We start from the raw sequence: 12,473 nt of genomic DNA, 5'->3' as shown, positions 1-12,473 counted from the left end.
CAAAAAAGTCATACTATAGCATGTCGTCTAAAATATGACAAAAAAGACATACTATAACATGTCTAAAATATGATAAAAAAAAAGTCATACTATAACATGTCGTCTAAAATATGATAAAAAAAAAGTCATACTATAGCATGTCGTCTAAAATATGATAAAAAAGTCATACTATAGCATGTCTTCTCAAATATGATAAAAAAGTCATACTACAGCATGTCGTCTAAAGTATGACAAAAAAGTCATACTATAGCATGTCTTCTAAAATATGATAAAAAAAGTCATACTATAGCATGTCGTCTAAAATATGATAAAAAAGTCATACTATAGCATGTCTTCTCAAACATGATGAAAAAGTCATACTATAGCATGTCGTCTAAAATATGATAAAAAAAAGTCATACTATAGCATGTCTTCTCAAATATGATAGAAAAGTCATACTTTAACATGTCGTCTAAAATATGACAAAAAAGTCATACTATAGCATGTCTTCTAAAATATGATAAAAAAGTCATACTATAGCATGTCTTCTAAAATATGATAAAAAAGTCAAACTATAGCATGTCGTCTAAAATATGACAAAAAAGTCATACTATAGCATGTCTTCTAAAATATGATAAAAAAAGTCATACTATAGCATGTCGTCTAAAATATGATAAAAAAGTCATACTATAGCATGTCGTCTAAAATATGACAAAAAAGTCATACTATAACATGTCGTCTAAAACATGATAAAAAAGTCATACTATAGCATGTCTTCTCAAACATGATCAAAAAGTCATACTATAGCATGTCGTCTAAAATATGACAAAAAAGTCATACTATAACATGTCTTCTAAAATATGACAAAAAAGTCATACTATAGCATGTCGTCTAAAATATATAAAAAAAAGTCATACTATAGCATGTCGTCTAAAATATGATAAAAAAGTCATACTATAACATGTCGTCTAAAATATGACAAAAAAGTCATACTATAACATGTCTAAAATATGATAAAAAAGTCATACTATAGCATGTCGTCTAAAATATGATAAAAAAGTCATACTATAGCATGTCGTCTAAAATATGACAAAAAAGTCATACTATAGCATGTTTTCCAAAATATGATCAAAAAGTCATACTATAACATGTCGTCTAAAATATGATAAAAAATTCATACTATAGCATGTCGTCTAAAATATGATAAAAAAGTCATACTATAGCATGTCGTCTAAAATATGATAAAAAAGTCATACTATAGCATGTCGTCTAAAATATGACAAAAAAGTCATACTATAGCATGTTTTCTAAAATATGATCAAAAAGTCATACTATAACATGTCGTCTAAAATATGATAAAAAAAAGTCATACTATAGCATGTCTTCTAAAATATGATAAAAAAGTCATACTATAACATGTCGTCTAAAATATGACAAAAAAGTCATACTATAGCATGTCTTCTAAAATATGACAAAAAAGTCATACTATAGCATGTCGTCTAAAATATGATAAAAAAGTCATACTATAGCAAGTCGTCTAAAATATGATAAAAAAGTCATACTATAGCATGTCGTCTAAAATATGATAAAAAAGTCATACTATAGCATGTCGTCTAAAATATAACAAAAAAGTCATACTATAGCATGTTTTCTAAAATATGATCAAAAAGTCATACTATAACATGTCGTCTAAAATATGATAAAAAAAAAGTCATACTATAGCATGTCTTCTAAAATACGATAAAAAAGTCATACTATAGCATGTCTTCTAAAATATGACAAAAAAGTCATACTATAGCATGTCGTCTAAAATATGATTAAAAAAAAAGTCATACTATAGCATGTCTTCTCAAACATGATGAAAAAGTCATACTATAGCATGTCGTCTAAAATATGATAAAAAAAAGTCATACTATAACGTCGTCTAAAATATGACAAAAAAGTCATACTATAGCATGTCGTCTAAAATATGACAAAAAAGTCATACTATAGCATGTCTTCTCAAACATGATGAAAAAGTCATACTATAGCATGTCGTCTAAAATATGATAAAAAAGTCATACTATAGCATGTCTTCTCAAATATGATAGAAAAGTCATACTTTAACATGTCGTCTAAAATATGACAAAAAAGTCATACTATAGCATGTCTTCTAAAATATGATAAAAAAGTCATACTACAGCATGTCTTCTAAAATATGATAAAAAAGTCATACTATAGCATGTCTTCTCAAACATGATGAAAAAGTCATACTATAGCATGTCGTCAAAAATATGATAAAAAAAGTCATACTATAGCATGTCTTCTCAAATATGATAGAAAAGTCATACTTTAACATGTCGTCTAAAATATGACAAAAAAGTCATACTATAGCATGTCTTCTCAAACATGATGAAAAAGTCATACTATAGCATGTCTAAAATATGATAAAAAAGTCATACTATAGCATGTCTTCTAAAATATGATAAAAAAAAGTCATACTACAGCATGTCGTCTAAAATATGACAAAAAAGTCATACTATAGCATGTCGTCTAAAATATGACAAAAAAGACATACTATAACATGTCGTCTAAAATATGATAAAAAAAAAGTCATACTATAGCATGTCGCCTAAAATATGATAAAAAAAAGTCATACTATAGCATGTCGTCTAAAATATGACAAAAAAGACATACTATAACATGTCGTCTAAAATATCATTAAAAAAAAGTCATACTATAGCATGTCTTCTCAAACATGATGAAAAAGTCATACTATAGCATGTCGTCTAAAATATGATAAAAAAGTCATACTATAGCATGTCTTCTCAAATATGATAGAAAAGTCATACTTTAACATGTCGTCTAAAATATGACAAAAAAGTCATACTACAGCATGTCTTCTAAAATATGATAAAAAAAGTCATACTATAGCATGTCTTCTCAAACATGATGAAAAAGTCATACTATAGCATGTCGTCTAAAATATGATAAAAAAGTCATACTATAGCATGTCGTCTAAAATATGACAAAAAAGTCATACTATAACATGTCGTCTAAAACATGATAAAAAAGTCATACTATAGCATGTCGTCTAAAATATATAAAAAAAAGTCATACTATAGCATGTCGTCTAAAATATGACAAAAAAGTCATACTATAGCATGTTTTCCAAAATATGATCAAAAAGTCATACTATAACATGTCGTCTAAAATATGATTAAAAAAAAGTCATACTATAGCATGTCTTCTAAAATATGATAAAAAAGTCATACTATAGCATGTTTTCCAAAATATGATCAAAAAGTCAAACTATAGCATGTCGTCTAAAATATGATAAAAAAGTCATACTATAGCATGTCGTCTAAAATATGATAAAAAAGTCATACTATAGCATGTTTTCTAAAATATGATCAAAAAGTCATACTATAACATGTCTTCTCAAATATGATAAAAAAGTCATACTATAGCATGTCGTCTAAAATATGATAAAAAAAGTCATACTATAGCATGTCGTCTAAAATATGATAAAAAAGTCATACTATAGCATGTCGTCTAAAATATGACAAAAAAGTCATACTATAGCATGTTTTCTAAAATATGATCAAAAAGTCATACTATAACATGTCGTCTAAAATATGATAAAAAAAGTCATACTATAGCAAGTCGTCTAAAATATGATAAAAAAGTCATACTATAGCATGTCGTCTAAAATATGACAAAAAAGTCATACTATAGCATGTCTTCTAAAATATGATCAAAAAGTCATACCATAGCATGTCGTATGAAATACAGTCAAAACGTGTCATAAATCATTGAGGATAGATGTATTTCACCAGTGACACCCTGACGTTACAGCTGTTAACGTGAGTGGGTCGGACATACCGATGAGTCCGTGGACCAGAGACGAGTACTGGTTGTCGTTGGGAACGTAAATGCCGAGGAAGTCGACGCTGACCGGATTCTTCTTCCACACACGATGAAGCAACACCATCACCTGGAGATTATTATTCATCATGACGGTAACATGAGAGTCCTTCACGATGGAAACCCTGACCCTGAAAACAGAAGTGCAGCATTCAACCTAACTGACTCCGATGTCAAAGCAGCCACGAAGGCGCCGTGAATTTGAAGGTCCGTCGTTTACCCGTCCTGTGTGATGTTGGCCGTGGCCCCCCAGGTGAAGGAGTGATTGTTCCCGCCGTCGGTCATGGCGATGCCGTCTGTGCTGACCGTCAAGCTGACGCCCTCCGGCCGGTAGTGGACGGCGATGGTGCCGAAGTAGGTGTTCAGTTTGCCCTTGTGCACGCGCTTCGAGGAGATTAACTGGCCGTTCACCACCAAACCTTCAGGACAGGCGGGAGGAAAAACCCACGAAATATCATGTCACACTGTATTCGACGGTCCAATGAGCATCGAGCTACAAATGTGTCGAGAGTAAATAAAAACAAAAAGCAGTCCTATGAATATTTATGATGGCTCAGCTGAAAGACAGATGCACACAACAGTCAAGTCCAAACCGACCTAACACACACTGTTCTGTAGCTCACGGATTTAAACTCAGGTCAGATTGTCTGAACTGGTGTACAAAGAAATGGATTTCATTCTTACAAATCAGTTCAACATTTAAAATAAGAAAAAAAATGATCAAATTAAAATGTATTTTGTGGGCGGCTGTGCGCCAGACAATTTCCCAACCAGACTCTGTGACTTCCTCCGCTGGTTGCCTGGCAACTGTATATAGAACTATCTGTTTTAACATGCTAAAAAAAACAAAAACAACAACACTCACGCTCGTCAGCACATTTTAGGTAAATATTTTGTGCAGAAAGATAAACTCTAAATATTCTGAGCAGTGACTTATTTTCCCAAATTCTGCAAAGCTGGCAAATCCAAATTTGTGATTTAGGAATTTTTTTTATGGGTTATGTGAATAAAACTGACTTGACTTGAAGTCTGCAAGACAACAGCGGTGGTCGTGTTTGTTTCCAATAGTAAACAGTAGATGTGGCTATAAATGACTTCACGGCAAGGGAGGAAAAAAATATGGTCAATTGCATATTATGTTTAAATAATTGAGGTGAGGTACCCGTCCCGTCGTCCGACACCAGGTTGAGAATGTGTCCGGGTTTGGAGTCGATGTTGAAGCAGACGTCCATGTCGCTGCGCGGCAGGTGGACGATGAAGTGAGGGTCGTTGTCCACTGGATGGGGGAGACACCGAGCCGGTTAAAAGACATCGAGGGCTGTTTCAGGTGCGACACTGCGGCCCGTAAACGGCCTCTGAGTGTTTTACCTAAGTTAACGTGCTGGGGCAGAGACAACTCCACCGGACCCTTCTCCGCCTGACTCGGGGGGGCCAGGGTGGTTATCTGGACCCAGGGCGGAGGCTGGTAGACCACCCGCACCGGAGCCAGACCGTTGGGCGCCATGCCTCCGCCTACTCCTGCTCCTGCGTTGCATGTGAGACAGTACGACGCATAATAATTCTAATTCTAATAATTTAATATGACGTAATCGTGCTTTTTTTTTTTTTTTTTTTTTTCCCCGCCGGGCGACCTGAGCAGCAGCCGTGTTTGGGGTCCCTCGGGGAGTCGGCCAGCAGCCTCTCCGTGGCGTCCTCGCTCTCCACCAGCAGGGCGGTGAACGGCGTGACGAACTGATGCTCCACGGCCAGAGTCATGATCCGCTGGGTGATCTTCCTCTTCTTGACGGCTGTGGGAGCCAGAGACCTGAAAGAGGAGTCACGCTGCAGCCGTGAGACGCCGACGGGCCACAAACTCACTCATCACTTCAACAATAACAATATATTTCTACCAAAATATAGTCATTTTTAATAATTTATTTAATAAGGCTGAAGCCTCATTAAATAAAATAATGACTAATTTCTTACATGTTGCTTTAACTTGTATTTCAACATTTTGTCTTTAAGCCTTTTTAAGTTTTATGTAAAGCACTTTAAATTGCCTTGCTGCTCAAATGTGCAACACAAATGTTTTTCCAGGACATCCTCATCAACCTGACGTCGTTCTACACGTTTCCGTACGAGTGATTTCTCTCTCACCTCTCGCTGATCAGCTGTTTGATGGTGAGGTAAGCCCACATCTGTCGGGCGAAACCCGTGAACGAGTGCTGGTGCTTGGCCAGCTCCGCGTCCAGCTCCGTGGTGTCAGCCTCCGTCTCCAAGGTGATGTCCAGATGGTCCTGCGGGACGGATATGAAGTCGTTTTTTTTCCATGAAAACCACCGAAGACGGTCTTTTAAAGGTTTTAAATCCACGAACGGTCCCGACAGATTGAACGGGTGAACGTGAGTGTTGTCGTCGACTCACAGCGGATGCGGTGGTGAAGCTGGTGAGCGTGTTGCTGTCGGACGGCACCACCCTCCCGGCCACCACCAGCTCAGAGCCGCTGAAGTATTTATCGAAGCGGTTCTGGGTGACCTCGGACACCGAGTCATCCGCGAACTGGATGCTGATCCTCCTCAACAGAGGAGAGGAAACCTGGCTGTAAAATGTCTGCAGAGAGGGAGAGAGGAGGGTGACTGATGTGATGTCTCCCTAAATAAATACATTTGATGAGGAATTTAGGTTCAATTGAAAGATGAATTGCCAGATTTGGATTTGTTAAATGAGCTTCGACTCGCCAAGACTGCCGCACCTCATCACACTGAACCGACCGACGGGCATTAATGTCAGAAAGTTCACTTTCAGAAGACAACATTCAAATAATTCTGGGGTTGTTTTACAAGGCTGCATTCACAAGAACACGTTTTTTTTTTTTTTTTAAAGAATGAAACTTGGTTCAGCAGCACAGAAAAAGTATGAAAAACCTGTAATGCAAAAACAGAAAGCAGACGCACGGAGCTCCTTTTTCTGCTTCAGACTTTTTCAGATTCTAAAATGATGCAGAGCGAGTCGGTCTCCCGCCGTCGTACCCTCAGCTGCTCGGCGGCGTCGTGGTTGGCGTAGATCCTCTGAGCCATCCCTCTGTTCTCGTTGGCGATGCGCTCCAGGAAGTCGTAGTCCACGTCGAAGCCGATGCCCAGAGAGAAGAGAGAGAACTCCTCCCTCATCACGCGCTTCACGTTCTTCTGGATGACGCTGAGCTTGATCTCTCCTGCCGAGAGAATCCGTGACGGGTCAAGTTTAGATTCATATTTAAACTTTAAAAAGCTCTCGCAGTGAAAACTACCAAGAGATAATATAACTAAATAAAACTTAGCCTGTTAAATATGTGATTGTTAAAAAAAAAAAAAGAAAATAAAAAGGTGTTCTCTACAGTTTATCGGTCGTTCTGTACTGTTATTGTTATTCGTTAAATATATGGTGAAAAACCTTGTCAGAGGTCATCAGTTTACTCAACGATAGAAAAAGAGGTCCCTTAAAGAAAACATGTGGGAACCACCGTTACTACTAAATGTCAAAAAATGCATTCAAAAATCATCCAGCGTGTGTTTAAATGGCGAAACCTGAAAGGAGGATTTTAATTGGTCAATCAGAAGTCTTTTGTTTTTTTTTATTTGCATCTGAATCCGTGAGTCAGCCTCACCAACAGTGGGATCTCCATCGGACACCAGGATGATCATGGAGACGGAGCGAGGGTCGATGAGCCCCTGATTGGACGCCCTCACCAGCATGTGGACGGCTTTCATTAGGGCCTCGTTGATGTTGGTGCCTGGAGGCAAATATAACAGTCAGATGTTTATCAGAGTAAACTCCACCTGATTGTATTCGTGGCTCCGTCGTACCTCCGTTGGGTTTGATGTTCTGGATGTATCTCTTGGCGTCTGCGACCTGAATGGTGGAGCCGGGCACCAGATCCTCGCTCCAGCAGCGCACGTTGTGGTTGAAGTCGACGATGCTGAAGTGATCGTCGATGGTGAGGTCGTCTAAAATGGCCTGCATGGCCTCCACCGTCTGCCAGAGAAGTTTTGGACTTTAGTGCATTCTGGGAAACGACCACAGGGCGGCGGTGTTGCGGAGAAGACGGAGGAGGAGGGAGCAGGCGGGCCACCGACTTACTTGCTTCATCTTGACCCCCCACATGGAGCCGCTGACGTCGATGACGAACACGATGTTTTTAGGAAGAGGGGAGAGGTTGGAGGGAGCGAAGAAATGAACGAAGTGACCGTCTGAAACCTGCAGGAAGTTTACGACAATCCTGTCTGAACAGCTGTTTTCAGTATTAAAGTAAAAAAAAAAAAAAAAAGGTGATTTATTTTCACAACACTAGATGTGATACCTGCAGCTCTCCGGCATTACTGTCTCTGGTGACGTCATATTTGACGGTGAAGACGCCGTCGATGGCGCTGCCCGTGCAGTTCTCACACTTTTTCTGCTGCTGTAAGCTTGGCTTGAAGACGATGTGAGCCTGAGGACACGGAGAGAGAAACAAAAGACGTGTCCATACTCAGATGTGGGAACGGATTTGGTGGAAAATTTGGGTCTCGGAACAAAAACAAACTACTTTTTATATAAGTTGCATCATCATGTTGGAAAATGCCAACCTGAGTGTATTCTTTGTCTCATTTTGAATGAAAATCTGTCAAGAAACTTTTACCAATCGCTAACTAATGAATATTTTAGGAGCGCCTTGGGGCCCAGATGAAGGTCGTCTGACTGTCGTTCCCCTGCGGATGCGCCTGTAACACGTTTTTAAAAATAACAAATCTAAAGAAATTGCGCGTGGGTGTTTTCCAGCGTTACCCTGTCTTTGGAGGATGTAACTTTAACCAGGCTTGAAAACTGCTCTCCGAGGGTGTTCGCCATTTGGACCGTGGAAATCCCCTTCGGCTCGAAGATGTACACGTCCACCTGAAAGGAGATCGCAGTTGAGAGACGACGGCTCGGTGAGGCTTGAACGCCGGATAAATCCCGACGTTCTCACCTGGAGCTGCGGCACCAGCCTGCCGGGCTGCAGGTACAGCTGGTGCTCGTAGAAGCTCAGCCTGCGCTGCATCAGCTCCTGGTAGTGGAGCTCAAACTCGATGTGGCTGCCGGGGGGAACGTGGACTTCTGTCTTGAAGGTCTCCATGTCCTGAGAGTTAGCCCTGTGGGGAAGAATAAAAATACATTTTTGTGAAGCTGTAAAGAAGAAGAAGAAGAAGAAGGAGTTTGGTCCGGGAGGCTGGCGCGGTACCTGACGATGCCCGCCGCCTTGCCTCTGGCTCGGGCCTGAGCGTACAGGTTCCTGGCCACCGTCTTCTCCTTCACCGAGCCCGTGAACATGATCCCGTTCACATTCCTGCAGTGGAGAAGGGGAACGACAAGTTAAGGATCGTCCCTGCCGTGTTTGACAGATCGCTGCGCGAGTCCGCGGGCTCACATGGTGAAGTTGGTGATGAAGGCTCGTTTGGGGATCTGCACGTTGAAGCCGATGCTCTGAGCTTTGGCGCCCGAGTTGATGACCGAGCTCCTGACGGTGGTGTGGGCGAAGCGCGACGTGATGCGGCTCTCCACCTTGTAGCTCTTGACGGTGATGTCATCTCCGCGGACGGCCTGAGCAGAGGGTGGGAGAATAAACGAGGAGAATCTGGGAGTCCAGAAGTTTTAAGTTTTTCTGGGACATTTTTTTCTGTCCTTGTAGACGTCTCTTTCACAGAACTAATCGTCTTTTCTGATCAGGATTAACTTCTATTTTACGCTTTGTTTGCTTTTCTTTGACTTAATTTAGCAAACTTTTTTCCATCTATATCGAAAAAATGTTTAAAGATTGTTTTGTTGTCAAATCTTTTTACTGCAAACAACATTCCCTCCGGTTTGTTTAAATTTACAGATTTCTTTCAGTGTATGTCAGGACAAGTTAATATTGACCATTAATTTAGAAATCAATAAAGGAACACAGAAATGTTCCAGTTTGTCTCTTTTTGAAGTTTTTTTTAAAGCATCTCTAAAAGTCAAACTTAATATTTTTTTGATTTTATTTATTTCTGCGTTTACTTCGGTCTCAGTCCTGCGTTGGTTTTGAACCTCTTTGCTTCTGGTTTAACTGAGTTGATCGAGATTTCAGCAACACTACATTCATTATCAGCCTCGATTACATATGTTTGGTAAAGTCCTCTATGGAGTCATTTCAAAATGTTAGTTTGAAAGGTTTTGTGGGTCAAATTGGATCTTTTAACGTAGAATAAGGTGTTAAATATTTCATAAACCTCCAGTAGATTTGATCCACATCTGTTTTATTCGTTCCTAAAAGACTTTTTAAAAGGAAATTATTGTTAACAGTTCAGTTTGGTCTTAATCTGACAAAGATTTAAAGTCAAATATGTTTCTTTTAGTTCTTCATAAAGTCCATCTCTTTGTTAGCAAGAAGTAAAATTTAAATCAAAAGCATTTTCTCAACATTTGATACAATGCAAGGAAAATAAACTATTTATTGACTTTACACGACTGCACCGCTGATTTGATTTGTTAAACAGAGAGGCATAAAAAAAAAAAAGAAAAAAAAGGGGAAGGGAAGCGAGGCGGGATTAACAGTGAACAAAGTCAATAACTCATCAGTCAGGAGAGTTTCTTCAAACAGCAGCTGATTGATTATCAGATAAAGTTTAAACTCTGTCACAGAAAAGAGAGCTCGAACAACAAGCCCAGAGTCATACCTCAAAGTCTTCCTGCTCCTCGCTGGTCAATATCGCTCTCTGAAAAACACACACACACACACACACACACACACACACACACACACACACACACACCGTCTTAATGTACGTTCTGAATGCAGATTATAAATCACAATCTACTGTTATTAAATTTGAGACGGTGCCCGGATCTCAATCAGGATCGAAGCGTCTGTGTTTGTTGACGTCTTGTTTATTTTTGTGTAATCAGCTTTCCACCGATCGATGACTCCAAGTGTTGCAACATCAGCGAGAAACCCGCATTTCTTTCTCTGTTCGGTGTATGCAGATGAAATTAAAAAGTCTCGTTGCTCGGAAGAAGCTTCTCACCTTGTGTCTCTCCCGAAGGTCCCGTACATCTGACTGGAGGAAGAAAGAAAATCACGTGTGTTAAATTTTGAGGTTTTTTTTTAGGAGATTTACATCTTATTTCTATTTCAGGCCAGTCTGTCGTACAAGAGCGAGTTTTAGGACCAGAATTTAGATTTGATTTCAAAAACAAATACAAACAGAAGAAAAAAGGTTTCTGTATTAATGTTGAAAAATAACATTTAAACATCAATTAACGCAGTGAGATCAATAGGATGTGCATGTAGTGTTGGTTTTTTCTGTAACAAGTTGGGGAATAGCTGTGTGTGTTTTTCCACTCTGACGAATTTCAAGGAATTGTGACAATGTGTAAAAGGTCAAAGGTCAACGGACAGGGCCAGCTTTTAGATTACATTTACAAAATTTAACAGATACACAAAAAAGGCTTTTAAATCATGTACAATTTAGTCTCGTGGAAGAAATTAAGTTTTTGTCTCTTTCACTTCTTAATGTTAAATTTATCTGAAAATTATAAAATTATTTAAAAAAAAAAAAAAAAGTTAAAAAGTGAAGTTATGTCTTCAAAATGAGGCCGACGACAACAAATAGATCCAAAATATGCTCATATACTGTCTGTCAAAATATAAATGCGTGTTTTGCCTTTCTTTCCCATCATTGAAACCAACCAAATTAGATTCTTAAAATGTTGTATAATCAGAGTTATCGCAGAGATTTCGGCTTTCACGCCCTCCGACTCACCGTCTCTTCATCCCACTCTCCGTCGATCACGAACTCGAAGCAGCGGCCCTCGTGGACCAGCAGGAGCCCCAGAAGCAGCAGCAGCAGACGCCTCATGTTTCCAGGCCTGTGGGCTCACACACACATATCCTCGCACAACACACACGAAGAAAAAAACAAAACACAGCGAGACGGTTCCTTCCGCGGGGAGAATTAGAGCTGAGCTGAAAGCTGAAGGTTAAAATCCAACTGAGCTGATAGACTCCCGGCTCCAGTCAATATTTGTTGTGCTTCATGTAACGAAGAGAGCAGAAGGAAACTTTGAAACTTGACCTGCGGCGTGGGCAGGATAAACGGCACACACCAGAGCCTCTCGCAGGTTAAACACGGCGTTTCAGGATGTTTCAGGTCTCTGATATAAAACTCACAAACTGGACATCGTGACCAAATATGATTCTGTTATGTTTCTGACCTGAAAAGCGGCAGCACTGCAAAAAAAAAAAAGCCTGTACAACAATAAAGATACATAATAATGAACATTTTCATGACAAAGATTTAATTCTCCATTAATGTTGCACTTTGTCCACAAGATGGCAGCAAAGTAGACTTCGCTGATGACGCCTTCACGTCCTCACTGACGCGTTGCAGGGCTGAAAAGTGGACTTTTGTTGTTGTTGTTGTTCATTTGTTTTTAATTTATGCTTCATGTTTCGGAAAATGTGTGTAAAAACTGGTGGTTTTTCTATACGACAACTGAAAAGTTAAAAAAAAGTAAACAAAAATGTGAATAAAGTGAAATTAATAGAGGCAAATGAAAAGTTAATGTGTACTCACGGAGACTAAATATTGAGC

General features: G+C 39.0%; 1 protein-coding gene across 1 annotated transcript; it reads right to left on the bottom strand.

The window, feature by feature from the left end:
* Window positions 1-3,773: 3,773 nt before the first annotated feature.
* On the bottom strand, window positions 3,774-11,909 carry itih2 (inter-alpha-trypsin inhibitor heavy chain 2). Its single transcript, XM_069139880.1, has 19 exons — window positions 11,643-11,909; window positions 10,905-10,937; window positions 10,557-10,595; window positions 9,284-9,456; window positions 9,098-9,202; window positions 8,846-9,008; window positions 8,665-8,772; window positions 8,201-8,329; window positions 7,981-8,097; window positions 7,707-7,875; window positions 7,508-7,633; window positions 6,894-7,075; window positions 6,289-6,474; window positions 6,022-6,161; window positions 5,517-5,689; window positions 5,254-5,409; window positions 5,048-5,161; window positions 4,106-4,304; window positions 3,774-4,016 (listed from the first exon to the last, which is right to left on the bottom strand). Exons 1-19 carry the CDS (start codon window positions 11,736-11,738, stop codon window positions 3,791-3,793), a joined length of 2,634 nt encoding a protein of 877 aa, XP_068995981.1. The 5' UTR covers window positions 11,739-11,909; the 3' UTR covers window positions 3,774-3,790.
* Between the last annotated feature and the right edge of the window lie 564 nt (window positions 11,910-12,473).

The sequence above is a fragment of the Embiotoca jacksoni genome, unplaced genomic scaffold, assembly GCF_022577435.1.
Source record: "Embiotoca jacksoni isolate LCO1_2020_lvr unplaced genomic scaffold, fEmbJac1.0.p SCAF_86, whole genome shotgun sequence".
In the NCBI taxonomy this organism is placed as follows: Eukaryota; Metazoa; Chordata; class Actinopteri; family Embiotocidae; genus Embiotoca; species Embiotoca jacksoni.
This window is presented reverse-complemented; position numbering and strand designations above follow the sequence as displayed.

What these genes read in the sequence shown, in the direction of transcription:
- itih2 (XM_069139880.1), bottom strand. Translation starts at nt 11,738, where the DNA reads ATGAGGCGTCTGCTGCTGCTGCTTCTGGGGCTCCTGCTGGTCCACGAG. An exon ending in GGGGGGTCAAGATGAAGCAA is followed by an intron (nt 7,876 to 7,980) that starts GTAAGTCGGTGG and finishes CTTCTCTGGCAG; the next exon opens with ACGGTGGAGGCCATGCAGGC. An exon ending in CGATGGAGATCCCACTGTTG is followed by an intron (nt 7,076 to 7,507) that starts GTGAGGCTGACT and finishes TTCTCTCGGCAG; the next exon opens with GAGAGATCAAGCTCAGCGTC.